This window comes from Onychomys torridus, chromosome 14 (genome assembly GCF_903995425.1).
Source record: "Onychomys torridus chromosome 14, mOncTor1.1, whole genome shotgun sequence".
NCBI lineage: Eukaryota > Metazoa > Chordata > Mammalia > Rodentia > Cricetidae > Onychomys > Onychomys torridus.
This window is the reverse complement of record NC_050456.1, coordinates 65503135-65515742: the sequence shown is the minus strand read 5'-3', so window position 1 is coordinate 65515742 and position 12608 is coordinate 65503135. Positions and strand designations below refer to the sequence as shown.

Below are 12608 nucleotides of genomic sequence, written 5' to 3'. Positions count from 1 at the left end.
GTATGGCAACAGGCACCTGTAATCCCAGTGCTGTGAAGGGTGAGGAAGTCAGGTGGATCACTGGGACTTGCTGATTCAGTACGAAATCCTACCTTAAGAGAATAAGGTAGAAAGTCCTTGAGCAAGACACCTGAAGACCTACTCTGGCCTCTTCAAGGACACAGGTGCATATCCCCAAATATGTTTATGTAACACACACACACACACACACACACACACACACACACACACACCTGTACAAACATGCATATGCACACACATATACACCTAAAGAAGAATGAACAGAGCTATTGTCCAGAATAAACATAGAGATATCACAGGAGCTCATAAGGCTGATGATAGGGTTTTCAAGTGATTTGATTTTACCCCTTCATATAATTTCCTATAGTTGTGTTTGTGGTGGTTAATCTTCATTATCAACTTGACTGAATCTAGAACCACCACGAAGCCCACCTCTGGGTATGCCTGAATGTGGCTTGGCACTATAGATGGTGGTGGGTCCTGTACAGAACAAGGAAGTAAGCTAAGTGCCAGCATTCACCTCTCTCAGCTTCCTGACTGCGAATGTAACATAACCAGGTGACATAGGGTCCTGCTGGTCCTGGTGTGACTTCCCTGCCAGGAAAGAGTGAACCAACTCTGGGCCAAAGCCTCCCTTATGTCTCCTACCAGGTATGTTGTTTCAGCAATGAGAAAAGTACCTAAGAGAGCTGTCCTGAAGCACAAGATTCAGGCATGCTGTTAAGGGACAGCATAACTTAGGAAAAAGATAATTATACTGAGGCTCGTGTTCCCATCTTCTCCTTGCCATTCTGGTGTCTCAGAGGCTTAGATGGGAACTCAAATGATCCTATGCTTCCCACTAATGGGTATTTTAGAGAGAGAGAGAGAGAAAAAAGTTCTCTTTAGCCTTTCACACTCTAATTTTCTATAATATCAGGAGAATCGGGATTCCCTGGACGGTTCACAACTTTCCTAACAATTATCTGGGGTTATCTGCCTGGAATCAGTTTACTGACACTGGATGATAGCTTATCATAGGTTCAAGGAAGCATAAATGTATCTTTGCCATCTTTGGGTCCTGCTTGGATCTAAGAATTAAACTGATGTGAAGGACCAGGTGGACAGAAGTATACAAGTTCAAGTTACAGGCCACAGGGGCATAACCTAAGAAGATGAAGACCCCTCCCCCAACAGGTTAATGACTTATATGCTGAATCAGACCAAAAAAGTAGTTAAGTTATAAAATATGGTAATGCAGAGGGGTCAGCAGGCATGTCCAGCCTTTTCATATTGTGACACTATGTTGTCACCCACAGACTTCACACTTGATGCCTGAACAATTGAGGTGTTTTTTTTTTTTTAAATCATAAAAACTCTCATAATGTTTTGAGTTAAGTTTATGCATAATTTTGTGGTGGGCTGCTTTCATAGCTAACATCTGCTACATGTGGTCTACAGGCACGGGTTGGGATGTACCTGGTAGGGTATTTAAGTAGCTAGAGAGTGAGTAGGCAGGTAAGGGTTACTGGAACAAGAATTGGCAAACAGTGCTACTTCCTGATATTTTAGTCAGGGCATCTTTCATAAGTGGCTTTCATATTCCTTTAAGAAACAGAATAAAGGTCAGAGTACGCCGGACCTATTGTATTTTTTAGGTCTTTTAATTCAAAACAGTCAATATGTTATAGCAACATTTTTTGGGGGGAGTAATCACATTCTTAACTCTTTTAAGGCTAAAAGCCCTGGATATAGCAGAGTGCTTAATTGAATGGGAAACACTGTCAGCTAGCATTTGCTAAGTGTTCCTGAGTTCCTATTATTTTAATTTTATTTAATCCCGAGCTCCCCGACTTGCGGTTCTTAGTGGTTTAGAAAAGTTCAGGGTCCGAAAGGCAATCGACTAAACCGAGATGAGCCCTTAGCTAGGGGCTAAGTTTGGGGCTTCAAGCCAGGTGTTCTTCTTTGCTCTTTCCTGCTGAGAATGAGCGACTAGGGCAGGCCCACTCACAGCCGTCTTCTTTGACATGTTAACCATCCTCTTCCCATTCATTCACTACCATGATCCATCGGGTGAGGTAGAAAGAGTGGTCACTAAGTCATTACACGCACAGACCCGTACCGCCTCATTGACACAGGAGTGACAAGGCAAAGCTCGCCCAACCTCTCCCCCGCTCAACACTACTGCGGCTGCGCGGACAGCCTGCCGCCCTTACTTAAGATGGCCAAAGCTGCCTCAGCCGCCCCCTGTTCTTCATCATGGAGGCGATCGGGCCCGCCTCCCGGGGCGCCGCAGTCACGTGACCCGCACAATGGCTGACAGGTCACTTAAGGCTACCCAGCAACGCCAAGCTAAAGTCATGAGCGCCGCCGCCGCCGCGGGCTCGGCAGGCCGTGTCGCCGTGCCCTTGCTGTTGTGCGCCCTGCTAGCGCCCAGCGGCGCCTACGTGCTCGACGACTCCGACGGGCTGGGCCGGGAGTTCGATGGCATCGGCGCAGTCAGCGGCGGCGGGGTGAGCGCGGGCCGTCCGGAGGCAAAGACGCTCCGGAGCGCTGGGGACGCCGGGGTCGGGGGAAGAAGGGGGGAGGGAGACGCCCCTTCCCAGAAGCCCCCGCGGCGTTGCCCAGCGAACGGACGCCGCTTCCTCCACGCCCCTATGAGATGAAGCCGGGGAAGCGGTGAGCCTTGAACTGAGCTCACCAGGGGTCTGCTGCGGAGGGGCGCGGGGCTCGCCCTGCATCGCCCAGCTGGGCTGTCTTTGCCCCGCCCGACGAGGGTCGCCTCAGAAAAAGCTAGAGGGGGAACGCGAAGCCTCGGGCGGGATGCATCGTTAGCGGGGGCCAGTAGTGCGGCAGCACATGGGGACCCTTCTCGAGCAGCGACTCCCCGTGTGGCTGTTGCTCCCTGGACCGACGCTGCCTGGGATATTGTTTTTAAAGAGGGCCACCTTCATCCTCTAACAGAAACTGCCCAGAGGCTGTGCACCGTGTGCAGGGGTGGGGAATGCCGGCTCTGTGGGGCGCGTAAGAACCATCAGGTGTGCTGGTTAAAAACTTAAGTTCTCTGCCTTCCTCTCCCAGCCTGACTTTGTAATAAACGCCAGTTATTTCTCAAAAGATGAGGTCTTGAGAAAGATTTCTTTTTGATCCCAAGATCTCAGGAGTGGGAAGTGGTTTTGTCTTAAAATTGAAACTTTAGAGTAACTTTACAACTGCAGAAAAGTTACGAATACAGTATAATGTTCTATGTATCCCAACATTGTGTGTGTGTGTCCACTCATGAACCAATCTCTTTATTCTCAGTACTGTTTGTTTGTTTGTTTGTTTTTAAAATAGCAAATATCTCATGTAACGCCTCAACCTCTCCCTTTGATATCTTTGTGATATTAGATATAATTGCATAGGCTTTAAGAAAAAAAGTACAGAGACAACTATGCAAACTAGCGGAAACACATGAACTGTGGACCAGTAGCTGAGGAGCCGCCATGGTACTGAACCCTCTGGATAAGTGAGACAGTTGTTTAGCTCGAACTGTTTAGGGGGCCCCCCAGGCAGTGGGATCAGGACCTGTCTCTAGTGCATGAGCTGGCTTTTTGGAGCCTAGTGCCAATGGTGAGACACTTTGTGCAGCCTTGGTGCATGGAGGAAGGGCTTGGACCTGCCTCATCTGAATATACCAGGCTCTGCTGACTCCCTATGGGAGACCTTGCCTTGGAGGAGGTGGGAATGGGTTGGAGGGGAAGGCTGGGGGGTGGGAGGAGAGAAGACAGGGGAATCTGTGGTTGATATGTAAAATGAATAGAAAAATCTCTTAATAAAAAAAGAAGATAAAGTTAAAAAAGAAATTAAAGTACCAGTAAAATGGAGTAAAGTATAAAAAAATCAAAAGCTCTAGTTTTACTTATTTAGCTCAATTTAAAATCAATAATTTCATAACCTGGTGGGATGGAGTAAACCTTTGATCCTAGTACTCAGGAGGCAGAGGCACATGGATCTCTGTGAGTTTGAGGCCAAACTGGTGTACATAGCCAGTTCCCAGCCAAGTGCTACATAATGAAACTCTGTCCTTAAAAACAATCACTTAATAACCTAGAACAGGAAATTCATTTTTAAAAAGTGATTTCAATTTGTGTGTGTGTGTGTGTGTGTGTGTGTGTGTGTGTGTGTGTCTCGTGAGAGCATGTGAGTGCAGGGGCCTATAAAGGCCAGAAGTAGTAGGTCACTGTGAGTTGCCGTCTCTCCAGCCCCCAGAGCAGGTAATTCTTATTTATAGAATATTCAATTATTAATATCTCTATACTGTGTTACTCAATTAGTAGACCAATCAGTAATGAATGAAGATGGTTGAACATTTTATTTGCATACCAGTTTAAACTGGCTCTGTGTGTGTGTGTGTGTGTGTGTGTGTGTGTGTAACTGTTGCTACCTAGCACAGTTTGTACTCAGTATTTAGATTGCTGTCATTTCACCCTCACATTTTTAAGGAAAGCATTTTGGTGCATAGTTGAAATGTGGGCTTTTCATACTGGTATGGACGTTCACCTCATGGTTCCGGCAAGTTATTTCATTTACCTTTTCTTCAGTTTCTTTTCTGAGGGAACAAAGATACCTGCCTGGCAGTAGCATTGTGAGGACAGGTGTGATTAGCCAATTGTGATTATTCTAATAGTTTAGGGACCAGGGAGAAGTTGTTTTAAGGTCTTGTGATGAGCATGTGTACCCAAGGCTACTTCCTGGTATTACAAATAGCTTCACACCTGGTTTAGGCACCTCGGTTAGTAATTTGAAAATTCACTGTTTAATGAGGTGTTTCAACACTTAGGTCTATTGCCTAATGTTTACACCGAGTGTGACTGTAGTGATGTTTTTCTAAACCTGGTACTTTCTGCGTTGAGATATGCACAGGCAGCAAAAGGATTCCCAGGCAACCAACTACGCCTTTCTAATTGTATAATACAAAATAGGAAGAATACTTATGACAGTCATATGTAATGACAGTCTATGTTATCATGCAGTGTTCATTTAATGAATGCGTTTTTTGACATATGAGCCTCTGCTAGGCTGTAAGGTTTTTTTTAGCACAATGTATTTTTTTAAAGTGTGTGTTTGTGTGTGTGTGTGTGTGTGTGTGTGTGTGTGTGTGTAGCCTGCCGTTTGTCTGGGGCTTACTATGCACTTGGGCTCTCGCTGTGCTTTTAATGGGCATCTTCATGTTTCGACATCCTAATGTTTAGTACTTGCTCATGGTCTCATGACTTGTGAGAAAATCAGGATGCATGCTGTGCTTAGTTTTGAGCCTCCTACGTATGTTCCTTGTACCTGTGCAACAAAACCATAGAAGACACTAAATAACTGTCTTTCAATAACAAGGATTAAGGACAAGAACTTGAGGAAGACAGCATATCAAGGAATTTAAAGGTGAAAACAGTACCAGTGATTGGGATGTAGGATTACAAGCGTTATAATAGAGACATAGATCTGGTACCAGTGTCACCCAAAGAAGTACTTGGACCAATGGGGAGTGGCCAAAGGCAGCTTTCCCTGAAGAAGTGGGTTTTGAGATGATGGCTAAATACTGAATTGGAGTTGATTAGAAAATGAAGATGCTGTTTACAGTCCAGGTAGGCAGGAAACAAAAGACAGTTTGATGTGCCTGGATTAAAAATGTGAGAGTGATAGGCAAACTGGCAGAACTGGATCCAAGTTATTAAAAGATTTTAGTATAAAACTAAGCAATTGGAATTTTATTTTGAAAGCTGTTAGAGAACAGGAAACTTCAGCAGAAATAATGACAGGATTACATTTGTTTGGAGAACATTGAACTGCTAAATAGTGTGGAGATTAGAATATAGGGAGGTGAGTGGTAAGCCCCTAAGCCGTTTTCCTTATTTTAGTATGAGGGCTAGGTTAAGTCAGTGGGGTTGAAGAGTACGGGATGGATTTGAGAGCCCTGAGGACCTCTTGGTCACTGAGGATGAGTTTGTTGAAAGGGGTGACCTCAGGCTTATAGCTCAAACAGATGTTGCTCTTTACAAAGGTAGAGAATGTAGAAGGAACAGATTTGGTAAGAGGCTGTTTAGTTTGGATCTGTTGTGCTCCATGACATGGTTTGTGGCTCAGAGGGACAGGGTAGGAAGACTGTGAGTCTGAGTAAGTAGATGGGGCACCGACCAGGGTGTCATATATGAGCTCACTTAGGGTGGGTTGAGCCCTGTAAAAACCCAAGGATCTCACCCTTGTCGTATTGTTGGCAAATTGGCAGTGGAGTCCCAGTTGTATGCTGAAAAACCCTTACCCCTATTTCCTTTGCTATGTCTCCAGGCAAAGGCCGTTCCTTAGCTCTTGTATTCTTGAAGGAGAGAATTCGGGCGGACACACAATTTCAGCAAAAGATTATTCAGCAAAGCAAAGCAAAGACTACACGGAGATGCTACAGTAGACTGTCCCAAAGGCAAGGGGGCAAGCAGTCCAGTGGGTTTTATGTTGTGGATTTTAAAGAGTTTTTTACGACTATGAGATTGATGCTATATTCGTAGATAAGGTCCATTTTCCTTTCCTAAACTGTGGAGGTCTAGATAGTCCCGTAATCATCATGAAAAATATTTGAGTATGTGTGTGTAGGAACGAAGAGGGGTCAAAGCCATAATGAAAATGCTATAATGAAGTTACAGTCTTTTGGAGATGCAACCCTTTCATTAGTGTGTACAGGTGACAGGCAGTTGGGAAAGTATCCTGGTCCCCTTGGTTTCTCTCTCTCTCTCTCTCTCTCTCTCTCTCTCTCTCTCTCACGACAGAGTTTGTCCATGTAGCCCTGGCTGTCCTAGAACTCACTCTAGACAAGACTGGCCTCGAACTCAGAAATGCACCTGCCTCTGCCTCCTGAGTGCTGGGATTAAAGGCGTGTACCACCACTGCCCGGCTGGTACCCTAGTTTTTAATAAGATAGAAAGACTAACTTCAGCTTCACAGATGCTTGTGATCACAAAGGGAGCATTTTGACCATCAGGAGACATGGCTACCAAGACACAGGCTTCAGGTCCTTGCTTCTATCATGCCTTTTACTGCTGCCTAACTGGAGACACAACCATGAAGACACAGCTCTAGTTCTTCCTGGTTACCTCATGTCTAGCGCCTTGCCTACTCATTGATGTGACCTCCCAAAGTACAGGTTTTTGGTTCATTACTGGCTTTCTCTTTTTCAGGCCATACCTCTACTTTCTACATATGTTTTTCCATTCTTTCTATTGCCAGTCTTGTATGCACTTTTGTTCACATGGCCTTGCCTTGGGGACAATTGTGTAGTCAATTGTAATGGTAGTAGATGGAATTTATAAAGATTAGGGGAATACTGTTTCTTCTCAGCATTACTACATTACATATCAATGGGTAAGACTGTCTGAGATTCATCTCATTTATCCTTGCCTCCAGATATTTTTATTTATTTTACATCTCAACAGTATTTTCTCCTCCCTCTACCTCCCCTCTGCCCTGCCCCCACCCAGTCCTCCATTTCTGTTCAGGAAAGCTCAGGCCTCCCACTGATATCCACAGAACGTGGCATATCAGGTTGTAGTAGGGTACTTCACCTTGTATTAAGGCTGGACAGGGCAATCCAGTGTGAGGAATAGGGTCCTCAAAGCACTAGCCCCCAGATAATGATAAGTGATTTAAGATAGAATATTTCAGTTTCAAAATAAATTTGAAATCACGTTTACATTAGCTATTTTTCTTGTTGCTATGACAAAATACCCCCCCCCCCCCAATTCAAGGGAGCAAGGATTTATTTTGTCTCCCAGTTTGAGGGTTTAGTCCATCATGGTTGGAAAGGAGGATGAGGCTGCTCACATTGCATTTGCAGCTGGACAGCAAGAGATGATGATAGCCCATGCTCAGCTAGCTTCCTTCTCTTTGGACAGTTTGAGGCCCTAGCCCCTGAGATGGTTCTACTCACTTGAGGGTGGGCCTTCCCACCTCAGTGAACTCCATCTAGAAACTCCCTCACAGACATGCCCAGAAGTTGACAGTGTTAGCCATCACAATGTTGACAGTGTTAGCCATCACAATGTTTTAGTGACCATTATAAGTTTATCTCTCAGTTAACATTTTTTTATTAAGAAATTTTTTATTCATTTTACATCCCAACCACAGATCCCCATCTCTTCTCTCCTCCTGCTCCTCCCACAGACTTCCCCCAACAACCCACCCTCCATTCCTTCCTCCAAAAAGGTAAGGGCTCCCATGGGGAGTCAGCAGAGCCTGGTACATTCAGTAGAGGCAGGTCCAAGCCCCTTTCTCTGTATCAAAGTTGTGCAAGCTGTCCCACCATGGGCAATGGGTGCTGGAAAGCTAGCTCATACACCAGGGATAGATCCTGATCCTACTGCCAAGGGACCCCTTAAGCAAACCAAGCTACACAACTGTCTAGCTTATGCAGAGGACCTAGTCCAGTCCCATGGAGGCTCCACAGGTATTGGTCTAAATTTCATGAGTTCCCACTAGTTTGGTTTGGTTGTCTTTGTAGGTTTCCCCATCATGATCTTGATGCCCTTTGCTCAGAGAATTCCTCTTCCCTCTCTTTGACTGGACTTCTGGTGCTTGGATGTGGATCTCTGCATCTGTTTGCATCAGTTACTGGATGAATCAGCCAACTCTTATACCAGCATAAGAAAACCTGTTAGCTCTTAGAAAAACAATAGGCTCGTGCACCAGTGATTGGGCACAGACCAAACAGCCTAGGGAAAGGACACAGGATAGCTTCGGGAGGGCTCTGGGTCAATACCACAGATGCCTTGAGTTTATTACTCACAGCCTTTTTATACCCAAAGAAGGGGGGGGGCACGCAAAAAAGACCTCCCCCTTTCAGGGACATCTATCTGTTCAAGGTACAAAGTACAGATAAGTGTAAACACCTCCTTTAGTACTCAAGACAACTGGTAACCATGCCTTAAGGCAAAGCATCCATCCTGTAAATAGGCCTTGAAGTATAAGACACTTGGTAACCATGCCTTTGGCCAAAACATCCTAATATGCAGTCTTGGGGAGTGGGAGGGGGGCGACAAGCTTGGACTCTGATCTTGAGTCAAGATGGAATAAGGCTTCACTTTGGAACCTCTGTGGGCCCTCGCAAATACTATAGACAAGCATTGATGATTATATTTGTTTTATTCATATTTTTGAAAACTTTTTTTCCCCCCAGGCAACCTCTCGGCTTCTAGTAAATTACCCAGAGCCTTTTCGTTCTGAAATACTGGATTATCTCTTTAAGGTAAGGAACAATGATTATCTACTGGGGCCTGTGATGTTTTGAAAGTACACGGTGAATTTCAGCCATAGAATTTATCAGCTCTCTGATAGCTTTTGCAAACAGTGGTAGATTATGTTTGGAATAAACTGGTTTCTGAGGCTTTCCTCTTCTCGTCTGTATGGCCAAGAGGACCTCCATGGTGATTGCTTTGAGGTTTACATGCTGGAGCACAGTGATAATACTGATATTTTTTTTTCCCCACAGCCAAACTTTGGTGCCTCTTTGCATAGTTTAAAAGTGGAAATAGGTGGTGATGGGCAAACAACAGGTAGGAGAATTTGGGAAATGGGTTCCCCCAACATTTTAACCTATATGTAAACATACGGACGTAGGGAGGGTCAACCCGCTTGAGGCTGATTGGTCTTCAGCAGACCATGCTTTGCTTTTCTCCTTTTACACTATCTGGTGTGTGTGTGTATGTGTGTGTGTGTGTGTGTGTGTGTGTGTGTGTGTATGTGTGTGTGTGTGTGTATGTGTGTGTGTGTGTGTGTATGTGTGTGTGTATGTGTGTGTGTATGTGTGTGTGTGTGTATGTGTGTGTGTGTGTGTGTGTGTGTATGTGTGTGTGTGTATGTGTGTGTGTGTGTGTGTGTGTGTGTGTGTGTGAATGTATGTTCATGGTTGTGAGCATGTGGAGGCTAGAGGTTGGCTTGAGGAAGTCAGTTCTCCCCCCCCCCCCCATGTGGGTCCTGGGAATCTAACTGAAGTCATCAGGCTGGGTGACGTGCACCTTTACCTGCTGAGTCGTCTTGCTGATCTGGCTTTTCTTATTTTTATTTTTAAAAATTAATGTCAAATGTAAAATTTTCAAAATAGTATTGAGACTCTAAATCGCTCATTTAGTTGAAGATTATTAGAGGAACAGATCTAGTTTTCTAAAAATCATGCACATTTGGAATTTTATGGAAAATTATAAGAAAAATGTAATTGTGCATAGAATATTAAGGTGTTACTAACTTTTACATGTATTGTAAAATACAACCTGTATTTTAGAAACACATAGTTTTCTTGCTTTTTTTAAACAAACACACATTAAGTAATTAAATGTTCAACCATCATAGCCAAATTTTAAAGTACTTCTGTTCAATATTTAACTTAATAATTATAGGCCAGGCCCATTAATATTAACTTGAGGGTATCTTCTGTATATTTGTCTTCTTGCTAGCAATTTCAAAGCAATTTTTTTAAGAAAAGATGTATTTTCATTTTATGTGTATGAGTGTTTTGCCTGTATGGATATATGTATACCCATGTGCGTGCCTAGTGCCTGCAGAGGCCAGAGGAGGGTGTTGGACTCTCTTTGACTGGAGTTTCAGATGGATGTAAGCCTTCATATGGGTGCTGGGAGCCAAACCCATGATCTCTGGGAGAGCAGCCTTTACTGCTGAGGCATCTCTCTAGCTCGCTGGAAGTAATTTTTTTTTAACAGGTATGCCTGGATAGGTATTGTTATTGGAGTTTTAGGACAAAATCATTGGCTTCCAGTGTGACAAACTAAGTCTGACCACTTATCAGGGACAGGGCAGTGGTGACGGACAGGAAGGGCACTCTTACCATCCAGGCCACATGATCAGAAAACGGTCTAGTGACCCATGGCTTGATTTTGAAGGGCTGATAAGGATTTTGAGGCCTTATTGAAAAGAGGAATGAAGGCTTACGTCTGTGGTTTGGCTAGCTAGAGTTTTGCATAGTTGGTGGAGCAGATAACCTTAGTCAGCCCTGTGGTCTGATTGTTCATTATCTCAAGGCTGGTTCTGCAAAGGTCCTGAGAAGACATCCTCCCTTGAGAGGGCAGCTTGATTTCCCTTCTAACCCACTGTGGAAGGCTCACTGTTGTTTTGGGAGGTAGTTGTAGTCTGTTGTGATAAAGATGTTTGTGAATCAGAACTGCTCTTCTTAGACTCCAAGAAAACTGCCGGACAACTTGACTTAGGAGCACTCAGAAGGAAAAAGTGAATGAGGCAAGATGACGTCAGAGAGGGAGAAAGTGAGAGTGAGGTAGATCAGTTGCTGGGCCCTCCTTCAGTGTCTGTGCGGAATTTATGTGGAAAGATAAAAAGGTGAAAACCAGAGCTGGAGTGAAGCTCCTGAAGAAAAGCCTTTCTCAAAAGACAGGGTGTTAGTGCTGATCTGGTGCATTTGCTGAAGCTAAATTAGAGATAAGGACACATACGTTCATTCTCAAGTTGACATTCAAGAAGAAATGGGCCCAAAGTGTCATTCTTATAAGACTCCATTTAGCAGTGACTGGTGTTTGTGATGCATGTGAGCATGTGAGGAGTTGGATGTCAGAGACCTACCTCTGGCCTGGATGTTTCCCCTGCTGACTATGAGTGCTAGCATAGGACTTTGATATTGCTGTGGTATGCATGTACATTCACTTTTCCTAAGCTTACTGTATCATGACATATGACATGGGGGAATGTAAGAATTGGGGCTCAGGAGTACAGGGATTCATACCCAAAGTAGAGATGATGTGGATTTAAGGTTGGACATGGGAGCTTGAAAACCTCAGAGAGATCAAAAGCTCAGCAGAACTTAGTCCAGGGAATTAATAGTAATAAAACCTGATAACATTTTTCTCAGTACTGTTTTTCACTTAACATTGTGGATTTATTAAGAACCTTACAGTGTTTAAGATAATGAAAAATAGGAAGTGATATACTTTGCAGAGCCACCTTCTTATGTAATTCCTATGTGCACAGCTTTTGAATCAAAACTAGAATATAAGAAAAGTACCACTTTAAAAATTGTTTGTGTGTGTGTGTGTGAGTGTGAATTTGAGTATGTGTGTGTGAGATTATATATATATGTATGTATATATATATATATATATGTATATACATACATATATATAGTATGTGTTTGTATATGAGTGTGTGAAATTGAGTTTGTGTGTGAGTGTATGTGTGTGAGTGTGTGAGACTGTATGAGTGTGTGTGTATGTGTGCATGAGAGAGAGAGAGACCTTCAATGGCTCTAGAAGCACCACTTATGGGTCATTTCCTGTTGTTTTCTCCCTATTCAGATGGCACTGAACCTTCCCACATGCACTATGAACTAGATGAGAATTATTTCCGAGGCTATGAGTGGTGGTTAATGAAGGAAGCCAAGAAGAGGAACCCTAACATTATCCTCATGGGTAGGTTGCAGTGCTTAGGGGTCTCTTTTCCTTTTGCATTTGAGATCATGCTTGTGAAGTCTCTTTTAATCCTGGACGTGCTCATGTTTTTGTATCACCCTCTGTTCTACCAGCTACGAAGCAGACACCAGGATTGATCTTCATTGCCACCGTTTATTATGT

The 12608-nt window shown here is 43.9% G+C and overlaps 1 protein-coding gene across 1 annotated transcript in view; it reads left to right on the top strand.

The window, feature by feature from the left end:
* The first annotated feature begins 2189 nt into the window (after positions 1–2189).
* Positions 2190–12608, top strand: part of Galc (galactosylceramidase) — a 48240-nt gene continuing 37821 nt past the window's right edge. The window contains exons 1-4 of the mRNA XM_036206218.1: positions 2190–2513; positions 9197–9265; positions 9509–9572; positions 12333–12446. Of these exons, the coding sequence (XP_036062111.1) occupies positions 2313–2513; positions 9197–9265; positions 9509–9572; positions 12333–12446 (448 nt within the window). The 5' untranslated portion in view covers positions 2190–2312. The remainder of the gene's footprint in view (positions 2514–9196; positions 9266–9508; positions 9573–12332; positions 12447–12608) is intronic.